The sequence below is a fragment of the Canis aureus genome, chromosome 13 (assembly GCF_053574225.1).
Source record: "Canis aureus isolate CA01 chromosome 13, VMU_Caureus_v.1.0, whole genome shotgun sequence".
Taxonomy (NCBI): Eukaryota; Metazoa; Chordata; class Mammalia; order Carnivora; family Canidae; genus Canis; species Canis aureus.
Genome location: NC_135623.1, coordinates 16,408,934 through 16,429,782, shown reverse-complemented (window position 1 = coordinate 16,429,782; position 20,849 = coordinate 16,408,934). Strand labels below are relative to the sequence as shown.

The window sequence follows — 20,849 nt, the reverse complement described above, 5'->3', positions numbered from 1 at the left end:
TTTTATACATCAGTTGGAGGTGCAAAGGAAAGGAGAGACTCAAAGTGCAGAGTCAATTAGGAGGTTACAACAGTAATCCAGAGAAGAGATAAAGGGTTAGTAAAACTAAGAAAGAAATAATAATAGTACACAGGACAGATTTCAACAATACTGAAAATTATTTTCTCATCTATTAAATAAGTTAGGCATTAGCTTATAGAGCAGTGAGTATGCAAATAGTCCTTATGCTTAAGAAGTACATAGGCTAGTGAGAGACCAAATAAAAGATGATTATAATAAAGGATAGTAAATGTTACTACTGTAAATATTAAAACTATATAAAATTTGATACGTATGAAAGTTAGGAGGTAAACAAATCAGAGAAGGCTCCCCCTTCCAAAGGAAGTGATGCCTAAGGTGAGGTTTGAAAGATCAGGAGGAGGTGATCAGGCAAAGGAGATGGAAAGGTAGGAATGATTTCAAGAAACATTTCAAAGATAGAATACAGATAAAAGAAAAATCTCAGATTTCTAGCCTGAGTGACTAGATGAATGGTCACATCACTAAGAAATGCAAATAAATGAGACAAGGATAGCGGTAAGAAGACTGGGAAGTCATGTCTACTGGACATTCTCTAGAAGACAAATGAAGAATATAGGTCTTGGGCTGAGGTAAGAAATCCAGATATTTAAAAAGATTATGATATAACTATGTTTTAAGTTAATGATCTTTTTATTGGACAGAAAAACTAGCATTTACAACTTGGAATGGACATAAAGTGTAATTTCTTAAACAACAATGTTGATGGTTGTAAAGTCCACAGCCACAGCCTAACCTGCTGGCTCCCATGTCATGGCTCAGAAGGTTTTAAAAATACAGAGTCCAAAGATGCTCCCTTGGTAAAGGTTTCTTTTTAAAAATGTGTGTGAATGGTGAGAGCCTGACACCCATTTCACTCAAGTACCATGTGGATAATGCTAAACCAATACATACAGCATGCCACCAGGATGTGTGTCATCAGCATGGGTCAAGGCATATCCAAGTACAAGAGGGGCTATAGCCATCTAGATAGTTTATCCTTCACCCATTCTTTTTGCACAGCATCCTGAGGTAAACCAATGTTAAGTGTTTGTTTTAAGTAAACCAGTTATGACAATTTATACTAACAAACTGAACTAGAAGCTACTTGAATAGGTTTTAAATTTGTTTTTTCATTTTTTGTTTTTAATATAAATGTTCAAATGTGCTCAATTGTCAAGTTGTATGTATGAAAAACTGGCCAGCCCAAACAGTATATTAATCATTAGGAAATGGAACTGCAAGAAGTCTTGATCATTAAGGTAGTAAAAGTACTTATATTATTAAACTTATATTATAAAAGTGATGCATAGCTTGATCTTTAAGGGACAAGACCACAAGGCAATGCATGCAGATTTTGTGTGTATGCATAGAACGCACTTCTGACATTCAGTTTTGCTAAATAAAAACAGAATGAGTAAATAAAGGGGTTTTTTTTTTGCTCTTTTTGTTTTGTTTTGTTTCTTGGGTAAGGGGTAAATAAAAGATTCAGTCTTATTCCTCTGGGGAAGGGGGAAGGAGTTTAAAGTAGGTCATTCTGCAGTATTACCGGTACAAATTCTTCATAGTTGACTTGTCCATCTCTACCAATATCCGCTTGTCTGATCATTTCAACTACTATTTCATCTGTTAGTTTCTCTAAGTTTGTCATAACATGACATAGTTCTGCCACACTGATTAACCACTGTCATCCTTGTCAAAGACTCATTGTAATGCCTCACCAATTTTTTCTTCATTGTATCTTTCATTTTTGTAGCCATCATAGTCCAAAATTCTGGGAAGTCAACAGTGCCATTACCATCATATCCTGAAATCTGGCTTCTGTTGGGTTCTGACCCAGTGACCTCATGACAGTCCCAAATTCCTTTGTTGTGATAGTGCCATCTCCAGCTGGAGAAAGCTTCCCTAAACTCAGCAATCTGTTCATGGGTCAGCTGACCAGACATGGGGCAAACGAAGGCAGACAGAGCAGAGGGAGTGAGGGTGGCTGCACCAGTGCAGGGGCTGGAACAGCAGATGGAAGTACCTCTTCTGCTGCTGCTGCTGCAGCAGCAGCAGTTTGATGCATGCTCAGTGATGTGTCACTGCCATCCTGACTATAAAGAACAGCACTGCACCCTCAAAGCTCCCAGCACCACTTACAACTATTGCTTTTCCTTCTTTAATTTAAAAATATCATGCAAATTTAACCTGAATGACATAATTAAATTTCTATATAGAAAATGTTGAAGGATTATTAAAAATTTAAGGAATGACAAAAACACATCCTGCTTCAAGCTCTCAATCTCTTAAATATTTTCAATTAGAAAACTTCATGAACCACAGATAGAAACATCTCATTTTCTGACTCATAACAAAGAATATTCTTTACCCAACTAATTTTGAGGTTATAGATTATTCTAAGATTATAAATATTATTCTAAGAAACAGATTCTTTTCTTCATTATGCTTTTCTGTATTTTCCAAATGTTTACAAGTATGCACTATAACCATCATTATGGAAAAATAAATTTGTAAAGCACTATATTCATTATAATTCCATATTATGTATTATTTATTTGCAGGTTTAGTCCCTGGACTGAAATTAAATATTTTCATCTAAAAAGCAACAAATAAGAAGCAATTTTCTCAGACAGCAATTTAGTAAAAACCATAAGCAAATTCTGTTTAAATTATTTTTCCTGTTTTATAGTTATATTCATTGTATCCTGATATATTAAAAAATAATCTAAAGGCTGAAGAGTAATACTATGGCACAGAAAAATATTGCTATTCACAATAACAAAAACCAAGATTTATAATGTAGTATCTTGAAGAGTGGGTGATATAGTGACCTAACACAACCAGTTACAAAAGTTATTTTAACAACCATAATTTTACCATGGGTTGATGAGTATCATTATGACATTACTGGAGCTGACAGATGATAGAAGTTTGTCTACACTGTAGACTTCACCTAAAATAAAAGCCTAGGGAAAATATTTTTACAAATGCCAAATCATGTATATGTGTTTTACACATTTATACAGTGTGACTACAACCTAAAACCTAACAAGGTTTTAGAGCTCTATGATTTTCTTAATAAGACATATAGTCACAAAATGTTAGATATGTTTTTATGTTTCAGTTGTGATTCACTATAGAAGACTATCACTAGTATAACTTAATATTATGGTTATTAGAAGTTAGTGAAAGCTCAGTTTACCAAATGTAATTAATATTAGAAATGTCTGCACTGGCAAGAATACCCTACGTATGATGCTCTACTTTCTAATAAAGCTCACTACAAAAACATTTCATATGTTAATTACTGATAAAGTCAAGAGAGTCCTAGCATATTGGGGCCCTAGCATATTGCGGCATATCTACAAGAGGCACAGAAGACAAGTATTTTCAAATCTAGCTATTATTCAATTTTTGTTACACATAAGGCAAGCAAAAATGTTAGTGGGCTATTTATAGACCCTAAGAAAATGAAAAGTCCACACATCATTATAGACTCAATAAATGTTTACTTCTTTTATTCTGAACCAAAGTAAAAAATGTTTAAGTCTTAATGAGAGGCAGACATATAATAGAAAGAACGCAGAACTACGACTTAACACAACTTGACTTGGGGTGCCACCCAGCACTGTTGCTGATTTGATGTGTGACTTTGAATTTTTTTCATGAGTAAGGAAAAAAATTGGACTATAAAATTCCCAAGGGTTTTGTTTCTGTTTTTGTTTTTCACTTTCTGGGATTCGAAGAGTAGAGGCTTTATATAAATAGGCAAAGGGCAATTTTTGAGCAGGAAATAAGAATATGACAGAACTTAGATAACCTCAAAACTAAATAAAACAAAAAACAACAGAAAACACAAAAAACCTACACAATGACATTTAAAAAGGGGCTCAGACTTATGTTTCTAGAATGTCAAGTCATACTGTTTAAAGAGACAGATGATACCAAGGCTAATCACTGAAAATACTGTGGATTTGAAGCTGTGTGGCCTTCAGCAGACATTGACTTCCCCAGAATTCATTTCTCCTTCTGGCATAATTTTCATGTCAGGATACCCATTCCTCTATGTGGTCCTGGTAGCCAACTACCCTCTCACCACTCCCATGACTGAGTTCATGGCAAATTAATAAATTATACATACCTGGCTCCTGTTTCAGAGACAGGCATGGCCCTAAGCAAGTATGATCACATGGAATCTTAGGGATTTTGCAGAAAAGAGGTACTGCATTAGATTTGAATTTACAAATACACGAGGCTACGTGTGCTACTGCTCTTTTGGCAATATAATGGGAAATTCCACATGAGAATGGAACAACCCAGTGGAAGTGCATACAAGAAATTGAGCAAGAAAACAAATTATATCATTTAAGCCCCATTATGAAGCTATTCCTTAAAACACCCCTACCTCTAAGAGGCCTTAGTTTCACAAGTCAATAAATTCACTCCCACTTAAATTAGCCAGGGTTGAATTGTTTCTTGCAAGTAAAAAATCATAACAACTAAGTTTCTCCATACAATTTTAAAGTAGCCCATGAATGAGGAAAGATCATTCCCTATTTCTTGCCATATGGTCCAGATAAATCATTTAACTATTCTCTTATGTCTCAATACTAACACTAAAATATCAGCCATTATCTGCTTCAAAATGCTATGAATGTTAAAAACAAAACCAAAAAAAAAAGGTTTGTGTAAATACAAAGTGATTATATTATGTAAATCCAAAACCTTGCAGATGGAAAAATGGTCCCATTTTTACAAAAGTAATTTCAGGAGGTCATTTTTACAGTATTACCATAAAGTTTCCAGGGAACAAGGGAATTAAAGAAATATCAATAGTACCTGCTGTATTTAGATTCAAATCCAATTGTATTTAAGTCTGTTCTACATAGTACCTATGTATGAGAGAGAAGATTCAACTCTAAATCAAGTAGTCTGGAGATCAGATATTAGTTCTACTGCTATCAAGTTTGTATGACTGGGCAAAATAACCTCTCTCTGCACCTGAACTCCTTACCTGTAAACTAGAAACAATAAAATCTACTCAAGTTGTAAGGTTTCTGTAAGAAGCAAATAAGATAACAATTATGAAAGCTCTCAGAATTGGTATATGCATTTAACATTCCTTCCACAAAATGTATTATATAATGTTTTTCTAATATGCTATTCAAATATCCAAAGCTGGAGGAAAACTATAATCCATTCATTCTAAGATACACATTTTTTTTGCTCCCTAAAAGTTAGATAGTATTTATAGCTGATGCCACTGTTTATTTGGCAGTGATTTTTTTTCTTTGTTTAGTGGTACATAAGAAAATAGTGCATCCTGCAACTAAAGGTTGCCTTAGATTTGATGAAATAGGGTACACTGGAATAAAAAACGAAATAGGGTCACAGATTACCAATTCAAGGGTATTTAAAGAAAGTAGCATTTACCAAGATACATGTTAGAAACAGAAATGTGTGTGTGTATATGTATATAGTCAGCTGTAATTTTACTTTACATACCTCTGTAGGTCAACTATTTCATTGTTAAGGGTATCTAGCTCCTTAATAGCAGAGAAATCTGCAACAGGACTTGATCCTATGATGTTCTAAAAACAAAAAGTTCACAATTATAACATTATTACTATAAAATTATATATGGTGAAGCATTGAAAATGTTCAAAAGCACGACATGAATATAGACTACTACATATTTTACAGTATTACTAATATTTTTAATTTGTTTAAGAAAATCATATCTAGTGTAATCTTATAGATACACACACACACAGTTATAAACTGAGACATTTTCGCTTAAGTTCTCTAAAAGCTGTTGCTCTATAATAGGTATCACCACTTCAGATCCCAAAGTCTTTGTCACTTGATCCTAGCACCTGTTTAAAACCTTGAAGTAAAGCAGATATCAGATTTATAAACTAATTCCTCCATTAGAGAATACATTTCTTGGGGAGATGGATGGTGACTTATTTGTACTTGTGTCATCCCAGCACAAAGTAAGTAAACAAATTTTCGCTGAATCTCAGAATCATAATGGTAAGTTGATTTTATTCAATTTAACATTTACTTCTGTTAAACAATTTTAGTGCCTACCCTATTTAAAGTAAAACCAACTGCTCAACATGTTACATAGTAAATATTAATATCAGCAAATATGAAACTGTCTTCATATGACATCCTTTACATATAGTTTTCTTTCAATAATGAAAGTGTCAAAATTGGGTCTCCAAAAGGTACCTGTAATTAGAAAATCTAGCTGGGTTTATCCTGGGCTCTGCCATTTTACTAGCTGCATGATCTTCACTGTAAAGTAGGGAAATAATCTCTGCCCTGTCCACTTTAAAAATTAAATGAAATAAATAAGGTAAGTCACTCTAAAACTTCATAACATTTTATAAATGTAAAGCATTATTACAATTAATTTCCTCAACAGAATATCCTCTTAAGATAGATGACCTCCCAATGAATTGCTTCCACCCTGGCTCACAATGGTTTGTGAACCATTTCTGGTACTTAATACATCTGGGTGAAGTCAGGGTAAGAAGATAACTGCTCCTTCAGACACCTGACCTACACCCAATGCTACCATGAGATTGACAAATAACAGAATAACCACCATTAGGAAATACTAAAATTGAGGCCTCAACATGTAAAACTAAGACATACTGAGGACTTTATTAGCAGATCATAAAAGTTATGATATATATTTTTATATCATAAAAATTATTAATACTTATGTTGCTATGAACTTAATTCATGTTACCAACTTGGACAACAGAAGAGGATACCTATAAGTTCACAATATCCCATCTCCTCACATGTATATGATGATTTATAATTTACTACACTTTCAAATCCATCAATCAAGTCTCAAAACTAATCTGAAAACTGGGTTGTAGGTATGCCAGATAATATTATGAACCCCATTTTAGAACTAAGGAACCAGGAATAATTGACTTGCTTAAAATTGAACCCAGGCAATAGGAAATATTGATTAGGAGACCTCTGATTAAATTCAAATGTATTTCACATTATGCCTCTTGGCACTTGCATATTAAGATATTTAGGTAAATGAACCATCACCCTAAAGCCAACTTGAGAAACAGGTACGTCAATAAAGTTTGGCAAATAATTCTCTCCATATTTCTTCAGACACACTGCATTATTAGTCCTCAGATGTTCTGTTTTGGCTATGCATACCCAAATTCAACTATTAGGATTTAATTAATGCTAGTCTTAATTTTATATTAACTACAAATTTTTATCAAATACACCTCTTACTGTTTTACTGTGTTTCACTAATACACAGACCCTTATCATCCTAAATTATATCAGAAATTTTAAAGTGGATTTCTGAATGTGACAGGTATTCTTAGGATTTCAAGTCTGTCTAAACTTGATTTATGAACTAAGCCTGGCCGAATAGTTTGACAGTTGAACAAAATGAAAAATTAGCACTTGGTCTCACTTTTATCACCAAGAGTAACTTATATCACCTAACTGCTACTGAGAAATTTGCTATGAAAGGTGCAAGTATACCAAGAAACTCATGACTTTCACACCTCTTCTGTCACTCTAACTCAAAAAAAGTGACTCAGAGTTGACAGTCTTCCACTATTAAAAATATCAAATAAGAAGAGTGAGGCAAGTAAGTTTAACCTCAAACAAGTTAGAAGGTGATACCACAGATGATTCTAAAAGGAAGATTAGTGTACTACAGTTGGTATAGCTTGTGTCACTCCTCAAATTGCTAATTTGGAAATTAAACTCTCATTCTAAAGTTATAAAATGGCATGCAACCAAAAAACATGGAAAAAGTTCAGCTAACAGTATATAAAGTATAAGAAAGGCATATGGAGAAAAATATAGCATGTCCCTTTTTTCAAAATATTTCCTCTCGCCCTGCTTTTGTGCATTACACAGAAATTCCACTTTGGTAATTTTAAGTGGATCAAAGAGCCTAAGGAAAGCAAGCTAAAATGCACACAAAGACCAAGTGACAGACGTAACAAAATCATGTTGTTTAGGTATTTTCTCTGCATCAACTTTGCCACTTAACAAGCCTCTAATTTCAAAATTATAAGCCAAAAACTAATGCAAAAAAAAGGCATAAAGTAAAGCTCTAACCTTGAGAGAGCAGAGTTAAGAAACTGACAGTACAAGAAAGGTGAAAGCAGAGTGCTGCAGAATGGAAAAAACAGTCTAAACTAGAAAAAACACAGAAAGGAAAGCAATATTCAAAAAAAAGATTAGTAAAAGCTGCAAAAAAAATGCAGTTCTAAAAAAATAGATTATAAAAAGAGATTATTTGAAAAATAAACCAAATGCAAATTTTTAATATTTAAGGTTAAAAATGTTGGTTAATAGATAAGACAATAATGATTTAAAAATCCCATTTTAATGTATAATATTGATATCTGACATAAATAGCCAGAAGTGTCTATGCTCTGGTGAACGGACTTCAGACAAATCTATTAAAAACATCCGTACGGCAGATGTAAATAAGAGTGTCTACTAATGTTTTAGAGACTTTGCATAACAAACAATTTGCTTCTGTTGTATCTATAGTTTGTACTGGTGGAAGACTTAGTATAACATAAAGGTGGCAAGGGGAAAAAAAAAAAGTCTGTAAAGGTGAAAACAAAAAAGGATGGAACAGCTGAGACAGAGATACAGCAGAGAGCACACATACAAATTTCTAACTTTTATCTTTCTGGGTGGCATCACTTTTAGCTTTCACTACAACTTAGGGGACCCAAGTCCTATGTCACAAGAAATCTCAAAAAATGAGATTTCTTCACAAAATGCCCCCCCCCCAAACTCACTAAACCGATAACCAAATATTTATGTTATTAAAAAATAAGGACAAAAACTCTTATAAGCAACTTCTATCCTGGTGGTTGTAAATTTCCATTTAGTTGACTTGGAAAAAAATTAATTTTCACTTTTATTAGGTTAAAATGGGATTTTTTTAAACTTATGTGACAAAATTAATACAGAACCAAAATATTCTGACATTTTTTTAAAGATGTTATTTATTTATTCATGAGACACAGAAAGAGAGAGAGAGGCAGAGACACAGGCAGAGGGAGAAGCAGGCTCCACGCAGGGAGCCTGATGTGGTACTCGATCCCAGGTCTCCAGGATCAGGCCCTGGGCTGAAGGCAGTGCTAAACTGCTGAGCCACCCAGGATGCCCCTCTACTGACATTTTAAAGACAACTCTCCTTACACCACACATTTCACAACTTCTATTATAACTAACTCTGAAGAATCACCACAGCAATTATTTTATAGGTCATAAGATATTAAAAGAAACAAGGTATGCATTTTTAAAGGAAAATAGCCACTAGACAATGTAAGTCCTTTTGAAGCTTTATTAAGACCAAGATGTTGTAAATATACTATGCTAGGAAGGATGTGTAGAGGCGGGGAGAAAAATCAAGGCACAGCATGGCTACAACAATGTAGTTTTGAAAATTCCCACTGCTGGCCAGAAACCAAAAGTAGCTAAAACCTGCTTCTAGCTGTTCAGATATGAAATTTGGCCACATGCTCAGGAAAAGAAGGTCATTTATGTGGCAAAACCATACAGATTTCTTCTCAAAATGATGTTTTTGTTTATATATAAAATTGACACCAAGCAATCATAATCTCCTAGATTTTATTTTCAAATTTGTATTGTTAAAAAAAAAACAAATTTGTATTAAGAGTGAATCATCAAATGCAATACAATAATTTAATTCCTATAGATTTCATTTAAATTTTATACCTCATTCACAAAAATTCACAAGTCCAAATGGGGGGGAAGACCATATTTTTCCAATTTTTAGACTGGAAAATATGGTTGCCATATGTGTAATGAATGCTGGGGTAAACGAGCTGCAGCCCAAGGATGTCATACAAGGCATCTGAACATATTTATAGACACAAACTAAACCACAAACAGTATACTGCTCTGCTCCTAGCCAGATACATTTTCTCCACTGCTTCAAACAAATCAAGTCTGTCATCTAACACAGCACTTGTTTTTTTCTGTTAACACATTTGGGTTTTCCTTACCTTTTGTAAATTGGCCCTGTCTGATGGTGGAACCATCTCAGGAGTAAGAATGTGAGGAGGATCAATGCCCTTTATTAACTTTTGATTGATTAAGTGAAAAGCCAAGGCAAACTGATCTTTTGAAAGCTTCCCACAGTCTTTTGTGTCACATAATGTCCTGTACAAATAAACAAAAAGAACAGAATATAAGTGCTATAACTACCATTCTAAAAATCCAGGGAAAAAGTAATAGGACTAGGTAGCTTTTTAAAAATAATCAGTTGAATTAAAAAAGAAACTCAAACTTCTGTGTGTGTGGCCTGCCTAAAACTTAAAGTCAAATGTTAGAAAAGAGAGATTAGCTAAAATGGTTTTTTAAAAAGATAAAGAGAATATTCACCTTAGTGCTAAGCAGAGGTCTCAGATCTATCTGGGTTTGCTTTGTATTTTCTTACCGATTTCTAGAAACACTACAGAGCAAGAGTTGTGGTGGGCCAGAGAATCTTAACGTTCTCAACACTAAAAGATGTTAAAAATGAAACCTAAGTTTCAACAAATTTGGTTCATTAGTGGCATTAGAATGATTCTAAAACAAGCAAAAATTTCCACACTGGCTTGCTTCCTGCAACTCTTGGGAGTAGGCGGATATAAGGATCACCAAGTCAAAGCAGAAACAACAGCTGCAAATGGAGATCACATGTGAAGAGAAGGCAGCAAATCTGGAAAGCTTTACAAAATCACTTGAAGAGAAACAGAGAATATTTTATCCTATTTTCTTTTCCTTTCTTTCTCTCTCTCTCTCTCTCACCCTCTTCTTCTCTCTCTTTTTAGAGGTCAACTTTCTGAAGTCCTGATCTATTACATTCACTGAAAGCTAATGTGGCCTGATGAACAGACTATCAGTAAGGTGTCAAAGAAACCCTGAATTCCAACTTCTCTACTTATTTCTTCTTGTGACCTTGAACAAATTTTTTTTCATCTCTTCAAGCTTTAGTTTCTTCAATGATAAAGTGGAGATAACACATATTCTGCAAGGTTACAGTGAGAATTAAAGGTAAAGTACATAAAAAGTCTGGGCATAATGTCAAGCCCATGATGGCTGCCATTTATTGAGCACACTGCCTGGCCTAGGCACTTGAAAGTGGCAGCTATTATTAGTTATATATATTTAAACTTTCCCCCTCTTGAGTTCTTGTTCCTCTTAAGGCAGACCTACTGTCCTCATTTGTTCTTTTCTAAGTTTCTCTTTGCAGCTGTGTGGTTCCACATCTGACGTTTGCTGCCCCCTGAAAACCTCAACATAACCTCTGGTATAGTCAGGTGAACTGGCAACAGGCACACTATAAATTTTCGTATGCACAGTCTCATTTAACATGACATGCACTAAAGACACTCAAGGTTGTCTTTTTTAAGGATCAAGTGTGTAATTTCTCTGAAAAGGTATAAAAGTATACATATGCCCTACAGAATTATATGAGCACACCTTGAAGATACTATTTTGTATGTTGTTTAAATTTCAGATTTTTGCATTCTCCCTTAAAACTAAGTTTAATTGATATAAACTGCTGCATTTTAACATTTTAATAATCACTGACACTGTCAATCTTATAAAACAGGTAATCCATTCTCAAGCTTTTGTCCACTATTCAGAAGAAATCCTCATATTTAAATTTTCTCTACAAAGAATTATGAAACAAAATTGTCCAACAAATGCTTAAAAATAAGAATGCACAAAACGCAACTTACACAAAGCTGTATTTCTTTTCTAAATCAATTTAAATAAAATCTTACCAAATATGGGCCAGTAAGGTAGAAGGTAAACCTGTCTTCAGGAAGATTTCACGGACTTCCAATCCAGACACAAATCCATCCATATCTTTATCAGTTTTCAAGAAGATCTCATCATATTTAGCCTTTTCTGCAGGGGATACAACCCACTACAGGGGGGCAAAAAAAAAAAAAAAAATATATATATATAGTATTTCCATCAGAATGAATAAGACTTTGAAGTGTCATTCCTTCAACCCAAGATAGTATTTGTCAAAATTCTTAGCAATTCCACCCCATTAGATGTAGCAATAGTGTACCATTCCATCACACCCTAATCAAAATGCTGTGGTGAAGAAAAAATTACAGAAAAATATAGAGCAGTTGGGACTATATTTATAGATGCCCATTTCACTTTTTTCCTTTTAGGTAATGAGTAAATTCAAGCATAGTTAACTCTTGATTTTTGAATGACCACATTAATAGAGGTAACTGGGAAAGTTGATACAAACAAAATATTTAGATAATTCTCAATCCCCATTTTTATAGTTTCATTCAGCTTTCTTAGCTGTAGCTGAACTGGCTGATTTGCATATCCTGTCATTATTCTCCTTTACTCAGCCTGACAAGCAGCAGGCTGGAGGGGGAAAAAAGGCCCTAGATAACCACAAATTGGATAATTTGATCCCAAAGAATCAAGAGTTAACTGGGGATTAAAAAAACAGTAACATCTATTAACTATGCCTGGGCAAGCATGCCAAATTAGCATGGATTATCTTCTGTCTCCGACTCTAATTCTAGGTAGATCAAGGCAAAGCCAATAAAAAATCCAGATGATCTAAGTAAGGCAAAATGCAAGAGGGTTATATGTCATCTCTGGGACATCGTATTATGCAGGTTCAACCAGAGGGTGCTATAAATCTTTGATCCCTTTGATTGCTCTTTCTGTCTTCATCAAGCAATCAACTATTAAATGCCATGCACTTAAAAAAAAAGTCCTTTAACACTGATAGATCTATACCTGTCTTAACGGTGCTTTGGTAGGTAAAATGCCTACAGGTGGTAAGGAGTGGTAAGGTTCCTTGGCTGATGCTGAAGAGGGGATCAACCGCACAGAGCCTGATATACTGACCGTTTTTCTCTTAGAAGGTGGCACCAAGGCAGGAGGCAAGGACATTGGCACAGGTTCTTTCTCCAACGCACAGTATACCAAAAACATGGCCTTCAAGAGAGATGAACCAGGGTCACATATATTAAAATCATTTAACAACATCTACCCACTGAATTGATCATTGTTCAACAACAAAGCAGCTTTGAGCTGTCTGAAATTCTTTTTTTTTTTTTTTTAAGAAATTAGGCTGGAAATGAAAGAAAGAGGAAAAGAGAGAGACGAAAGGAAGAAAGGAGAAAAGGAAATAAATCAAAGCTAAGCAACTTTTAGGAAGATACCCAAAGTAGCAAAAACTCAGATACACACTATTCAACTAAAGTTCTTGCAATGTCAAAAGCAAACAATCTGGGGAAAAGATATTTGCAAAGAAAGAGCTAATCTTCCTAAAAAGAATCCTTAGAAATTAACATAAGAAAAAAAAAGCCAAAATTCAATAGGAAAATAGGTAAATAGTAAGAACAGATATTTTACTGAAAAGTAAATACTACAGATGGCCTATCCTTCAACATACAAAAATATGCTCACTTTCACAAGAAAATTTCAAATTAAAAGTATATTAAAGTCCCATTTTCCACTAACTGGTAAAAATCCAAATTTCATAACGTACATTGTTAACTAGACTAGGGATCCTCAGACACTCTTTAGTGGAAGCTCAAACTGGTACCAAGCCTAAGAAGGGCAAATTGGTAACAACTACCAAATTTATTTACTTCTCCCTTTGGTTCATCAATCCCCCATCTGGGAATCTATCCTCAGAATTACCTGCCCATAAAAAAACACTGTATTGAAAACGACTGTTAATCACAGAATTATTTGTAGCAGCACCCAAGTACTCAACAACCAAAGACTGGTTTAAAAAAATTATGGTACAAAAAAAAAAAAAAATTATGGTACAGCTATACAATAAAATACTATGAAACCAAAACCAAAACCAACAAACAAAAAATAGTTGGAAACATTCTCTCTCTTAACTATAGCACTTTCACAAATATACACAATTATCAAAACGCATCAAATTATATACTTAAATTGATTGCAACTCACTGTATGTAAAGTAGTCCTCACTCTAGCTGACTTGGGGAAAAAAAAAGAAAAAGAAATGTACAGCTTTCTATGTGAAAAGGTATCCCAGTGTTAATATGTATAGTGTGTTATCTTTTGCAGTAAGGAAGTAATAATGATTCCTATGTGCTTATATTTGCTTTTTTAAACTCTAGAAGAATGAACAAGAAACTAAGAAAAGTGGTTGGTTACACAGTAAGTATAAATGGAGCACTGAGGGCAAGGATGGAACTGAGATTTTTTTTTCCACTGAATATTTTTTTTTGTTAAGATTTTATTTATTTATTTGACAGAAAGAGAGAGCACAAGCAGGGTGAGTGGCAGGCAGAGGGAGAGGGAGAAGTATGCTTCCCGTTAAGCAGGAACCCCTCAGTGGGGCTCGATCCCAGGACCTCTGAGATCATCACCTGAGCTGAAGGCAGCCGTTAACCAACTGAGCCACTCAACTGCCCCTCCACTGAATATCTTCATCTATTGTACTGACTTTTGAACCATGCAAATATACTACCTATTAAACATTATTTTTAATTATTAAATACATAAAGCATTTGCACAAAGTACATTACATATACAATGCAGGATATTCCCTTCATTTTAAAGAATTCAAGATACCTTCAAGACTTTGAAAAGATAGTTTCCATGACAATCTTCAAGAATTTAAAACTGCTCAAAGCAACTTGGTACCTCCAAAAAGATTCCAACAGCAACTGAGAGGAAGCTTAAGTACTTCTTATTTTTCTTTCCCTGAAAATGACATTCTCCCCCTAAAAATGTTTGCTTCCAATTCTAAGTTTATTTACAGGGCTTTCGAATCAGTGTTTATTCAGTACCTAATACAACAACACTGACCCATAATTTCTGTGATTACAAATATCATTTTATGTACGAAGAAACTGAAGCTCAAAGATGCTAAGTATCTTGCCTGTTATCTTTTTAAGAAGTGATAGTATAGGGTTCAAAGACCTGGCTATAAGCTCTTATTTTTCTCTAGGAGTACACATATAATTTTACAAGACCATGTTCTCCTCTACGTGGAATAAAACTAACCTTTTACTCAATGGGACCCAAATTGTAGCAGGTATCAGAATTACCTGGACAATATTATAAAGTGCAGATTTCTAGGCTCCACTCCCAGAATTCTTGAATCATTAAGTCTGGGTTGGGCCTTATAGTTTATATTTCTAAGAAGTCTCCAAAGATGCTGATGCTCTTTGTCCTGGACCATATTTAACCATTTGGCCCAAACCAAGAATTCTCCTCTCCCCATTTACTAGTCAACTTGAAGAACTTAATTTAGTTTTAGAAACACATAAACTTTATTATCTTCAAAAGCCTGAAACTCCAGAGTGAAAAATATCTGGATAGCATATAATTTCAACCAAATTCATGATATAGGCAATATTATGAAGTTGGCACTGAGCTAAAAGAAGTGACTAACATGCACATTAAAGGTCAGCATTCCTCTCACTGCAGATGGGAGTCATTTCCTGGAAAAGAAGACACCAGAAGCAAAAGAGCTATGTCAGCTATCTGCTGCCAACAGACAACACATTTTTTGAAAGTTAAAAAAAAAAAAATTTTTTTTAAAGTATCATTATTTCATGTTGCCTTGAAAATAGTTTCCCTGACAAAACTGAAGCCAAAAATTTTTCTACCAAATAAAACAGAAAAAAGTGAACAGTATACTGTTGGGTTGTAATTTTTTTTTAAATTATATTGTACTTTATCCTAATCAAAGCCTGCCACTGAAACAAATACAGCAATTAAATGAAATGAAGCACCATAGTTGAAAGAAAGAAAAAAAAAAAAAAAAGTAAAGTCTGGCAAAAACAAGCCTAAGCTTTCTCCGTGATAGCAGGGAAAGAGGGGATTTAGTTTACTATTGCAGTCAATTACCAGTAGCTGCTCACTTTTATTCTCTTTGCTTTTAGGGAGTATTTCTCAGTTTAGTGGCCATCAGAATCTCGGGGAGGCCTTTTTTACCCTACCCCAGAGATTCTGATTTAGTTGGTCTGGGCTTATACCTAGGAATCTGCATTTCTAATACGTTCTCTGGTAATATTGATGTTGCTGATAGAAGACAAATACTTTGAGAACCAGTATTTTAGGAGTTTCCTTAAGAGTTTTATTTGCTCATTCATCTACTTAATCACTTGAACTGCCAGTTTTAATTTCTTAAAATAGCATTCTGGGATTAAAAAAATATCAGGCATTTCTTATATATTCCAAGTAATACAATGAAATTTGATGACATTTTCTTCATCAATTTAATTCAACAAAATATGTACTGAGAAATTTCTAGCCACCAGGCACTGTGCTAGGCACTAGAAATACAAAACTAAAAAGACCTTACCACCTCAAAAGAAGCAGCAAACATGTAACAAGTTAATTTCAGTACAATGTGAACATGTTAACACAAATATAGTTAATAAACCTCAAAGTGCCAAAAACTCTTCACATGAGGATCCAACAAATGCTACTGACAAAAATTTAGACCATTTACTTAACAGAAAAATCTAAAGGCCTAATAAGAATGTAAAAACCAGTACAAATGATTACTTTGTATTCTGTCAAAGTAAAAATGGCATGAGTCTGCCTCTCCAAAGAAAAGAATGGAAAAGAGGAAAATAGTAACTTTATAGTGAAGAAATCTGGCAAATGCCAGCTTTACCAAGTGATGAAGATTAACATCACCAGTAATGGCATATAGACATCATTTATCCCCTGATAAATGTGATGAGAAAGGCATTTCACATCTGTGGTATTCTTTCCAGAAACCTATATCCCCACTCTATCCATGAGAAAAACACCAGACAAACCTAGATTGGCAGACATTCTACAGAATACCTGGCTAGTGCTCCTTGATAATGCCAAAGTCATAGTGAAGCAAGACAGAAAAACTATTACATACTAAGGAGACATCAGGGAAATGCAAATCAAAACCCACAATGATATATCACCTTACACCCGTCAGAATAGCCAGAATCAGAAAGACAAGAAATAACAAGGGTAAGCAAGGATGTGGAGAAAAAGGAATCCTTCTGCACTATCGGTGGGAATGTAAATTGGTACAATCACTATAGAAAACAGTATGGAAGTTTCTCAAAAACTTAACAATGGAAATACCATATGATCCAGTAATTTCACTATTGGGTATTTACCCAAAGAAAACAAAAACTCTAATTCAAAAAAATGTATGCACCTCCATGTTTACTACAGCATTATTTGCAATAGCAAAGATATGGAAACATCCCAAGTGTCCACTGATAAATGAAGCAATAAAGAGAGATGTGGTGTACACACATACAGAGGAACATTGCTCAGCCATAAAAAAAGAATACAATCTTGCCATTTGCAACAAAATGGATGGGCCTAGAGAATATAATGCTAAGTGAAGTCAGACAGACAAACAGAGAAGACAAATACCATGATTTCATTCACATGTAGAATCTAAGAAATAAACAAGCAAAGAAAGACACAAACAAACAAGTTAACAGACTCTTAAATACAGAGAACAAACTGGTGGTTGCCAGAAAGGAGGTGGCAGGAATGCGTGAAATAGATAAAGATTAAAAAGTACAAACTTCCAGTTATAAAATAAGAGATGAAAAGCATGGCATAGGGAATATAGGCAATAAGATTGTAATGACATTGTTTGGTAACAGTAACTACACTTATCGTGGTTATTGTGGTTACTGAGGAATGTACAGAATTGTTGAATCATTATGTTGTATACCGGAAAGTAATACAACACTGTTAATCATATTATCTCAATTATAAAAAAGTTACTTGCCCCATTCATTAAGAAAAAAGATGGAAAAATATTTATCAGGCAAAGTCCATCAAAAGAATGCTAGTGAGATCACTGATAATGGCAAAACCACAAGGAAAATCCTAGAATTAAAAGAACTAAATTAACTGAGAAAAGTCTAGAATTTTAGTTAACAAAAAATATTCTAAAATTTTCTGTGGTTAGGAGGTGAAAAAGGAAGTGAAAATAATTTAAAGGACTTGTTTTACTGGAGTAAAGGTTAACTTACTTTCAGCTGCTGGAGAAAGAAGTATGATTAAGTACAGGGATAAGTGTTATTAACCATTAATGGAACAGATATTAAAACAGAATTTACACTTAAATAAGAGGGGAAAACTCAATGAATCACTACTTGATAACTAGCAACAATAGGAACAGGAAAAAGAGAAAATAATGTAAAATACATAAGGTAGAGGGAATAAAATCAGTATCTGCACCATCATCTTAAAAGACAAAAACTGTCAAATTAGGGAAAAACTGAAACACAGGAATAAGCTGTATCCAAGAGATAAATTTTAAACATAAATATCAGGTAGGGACACCTGGGTGGCTCAATGATTGTCTGCCTTTGGCTCAGGGTGTGATCCGAGTCCTGGGATTGAGTCCCACATCGGGCTCCCCACAGGAGCCTGCTTCTCCCTCTGTCTATGTCTCTGCCTCTCTCTCTCTCTCTGTGCTTCTCATGAATAAATAAATAAATACTAAAAAAGAAAAGAAAAGAAAAGAAATATCAGATGATCCAGACTTTAAAAAAGAACAGAGGCAGTATATATATCATATGAGGGGTGCCTGGGTGGCTCAGTTGGTTAAACATCCGACTCTTGATTTTGATTCAGGTCATGATCTTAGGGTCGTGGGATTGAGCCCCGTCAGGTTCCACGCTCAGCAGGGAGTCTGCTTGAGATTCTCTCTCCTTTCCCTCCCTCTTTACCCCTCCCCCCTTGCTCACATGTACATGTGTGCTCACTCTATCAAGCAAATAATCTTTAAAAAATACATCACATGGGGCAGCCCCAGTGGCTCAGTGGTATAGCGCCTGCCTTTGGCCCAGGGCCTGATCCTGGAGACCCGGGATCGAGTCCCACGTCCAGCTCCCTGCATGGAGCCTGCTTCTCCTCTACCGGTGTTTCTGCCTCTCTGTGTGTGTGTGTGTCTGTCATGAATAAATAAATAAAATCTTAAAAAAAAAAATACATCACATGAGCCGAAATCTAAAATTAAAGTCACTAAGCATGATAAAGTTGGAAAGAATTTCTGAGGAATGCTCATAGAAAGAAATCAAATGTGCAAAGTGGTTAAAATTATTAAATCTAGGAGAAGACATATAGATGTTCATTTTTTTTTAAGTTGTAACTTCCCATAAATGTGTCGTTCATTCTTAAACTATTCTTTCAATAAAGGTTTACTTTTATTAAAAAAAAAAAAGAGTAGGTTACCTAGCAAAAGGCTTCAGAGCACATAAGATAAATTGTGTTTAATCACTTACCTTAGCACACACTACTGTTAATCAAATGAGGATAATACTATTCTCCACCTACTTTAACTATACTTATACAAATCCTTCCTTGAAATTTTTAATTTTTGTCTTCACAGTCTTTCAAAGTACATCATCAGCCAAACCTCTTCAATATAACCACTTTCTTTCCCCCAAAACACTGAATCAACCGTTAATAGTTAGTTGAGATAACTTCTGTCACCATTTGTGAGGGGGTACCCCCTGCCATTTCCCAACTATCACCCAAATTAAAATTAAAAATGCTAGGGACCTAAGACCATCAACTCAAGTCACTTTAAGTTTCCATTTCTGGAAAAAAAAAAAAAAAAAGGTTTCCATTTCTGTATTTTTTTTTCAAATGTAATAATACTTATTCTTCCTATTTTAGTTGATTCCTAGAATATAAACAATAAAGTTTATGAAAGGACAAAAAAAGAAAAATAAGGCTAAATGGAAACTGAAATATAATCAATAAAATTGATATAATGAATTTATATAGGTCTAATATCTTCTGAGCAGAAAAGCTGATACATCCAGGGAACATATAAGAGGTCATGAACTTGGCAACAAAGAAAATCTTATGAAATTTTTTAAGTAAAGATTTTAAAGATCACATTCTCTAACCATAATCAAATCAAGCTAAAAGTATATACAAAGGTAACTAAAAACCAAACTTAACTACTTTGAAATTAGGAAACATATTCCTAAACAGATGATTTAAAAAAGCTAAAAATTATCTAAAAAGTAGTAAAAAGAATACTTTGTATCAGTATCTATGGAATCCAGCTAAACTTGTACTCAAGAGAAAATATGTACTTTAAGTTTTTTCAATATTAAAGATGATAAAAAAAATAAAGGGATTTAGTACTCATTTTCAAGAAAATATTTTTTAAAAGGTAAACCAAAAGAAACTAGGAAGAAGGCATTAAGATAAAAGCTGAAAAAATGAAAAAGTCAAAACATAATAGAAAGGATAATTATATCCAAAAGATGGCTCTTTTTAAAGATTTATAAACTAGATAAAATTCAATTAAACAAAAGATGAGAGGGAGCAAAAAAATAAGATTTGGAATGAAAGAGTAGCACAACCACAGCCCAGAAGAGATTAAAAGAATAAGGCAAATCTCCCACAACAAATTTGGAAAGTCAAGCAGACAATTTCTCAGCAAAATAAAGACAGAAAATCTGAACAGATTAATTTCCAAGTAAGAGATTCAAAGGGGGATTAGAGATTTACTATTCATAAGCTCACAGCAGAGTTGTATCTAACTTTTAAGGAAGAGATGAAGAATACAACTCTATTTGGAATTAACTTCCAATTTCCAAAGATGACATATCTTCAGATAAGATGTCAAAACTTTCTCACTCTATAAAGTAAAACTACAATGTTATCCATGTTTTCCTTTAATAAAATAAATGTGAAAATCTGGGGATATATCTGAA

At 34.0% G+C, this 20,849-nt stretch overlaps 1 protein-coding gene and 1 pseudogene across 7 annotated transcripts in view; both read right to left on the bottom strand.

Moving 5' to 3' along the window:
• The window catches only part of EPS15 (epidermal growth factor receptor pathway substrate 15), a 142,478-nt gene that overhangs the window by 72,263 nt on the left and 49,366 nt on the right, over positions 1–20,849 (bottom strand). For 6 of the 7 annotated variants that reach the window (XM_077844964.1, XM_077844969.1, XM_077844968.1 and 3 more), the window contains 4 exons: positions 12,889–13,089; positions 11,892–12,037; positions 10,122–10,278; positions 5,566–5,651 (listed from right to left, as the gene is read on the bottom strand). In XM_077844964.1, coding sequence (XP_077701090.1) covers positions 5,566–5,651; positions 10,122–10,278; positions 11,892–12,037; positions 12,889–13,089 — 590 coding nt within the window. The remainder of the gene's footprint in view (positions 1–5,565; positions 5,652–10,121; positions 10,279–11,891; positions 12,038–12,888; positions 13,090–20,849) is intronic. The other variant, XM_077844966.1, reaches the window with a different exon arrangement.
• Positions 254–2,333, bottom strand: LOC144281550 (uncharacterized; annotated as a pseudogene).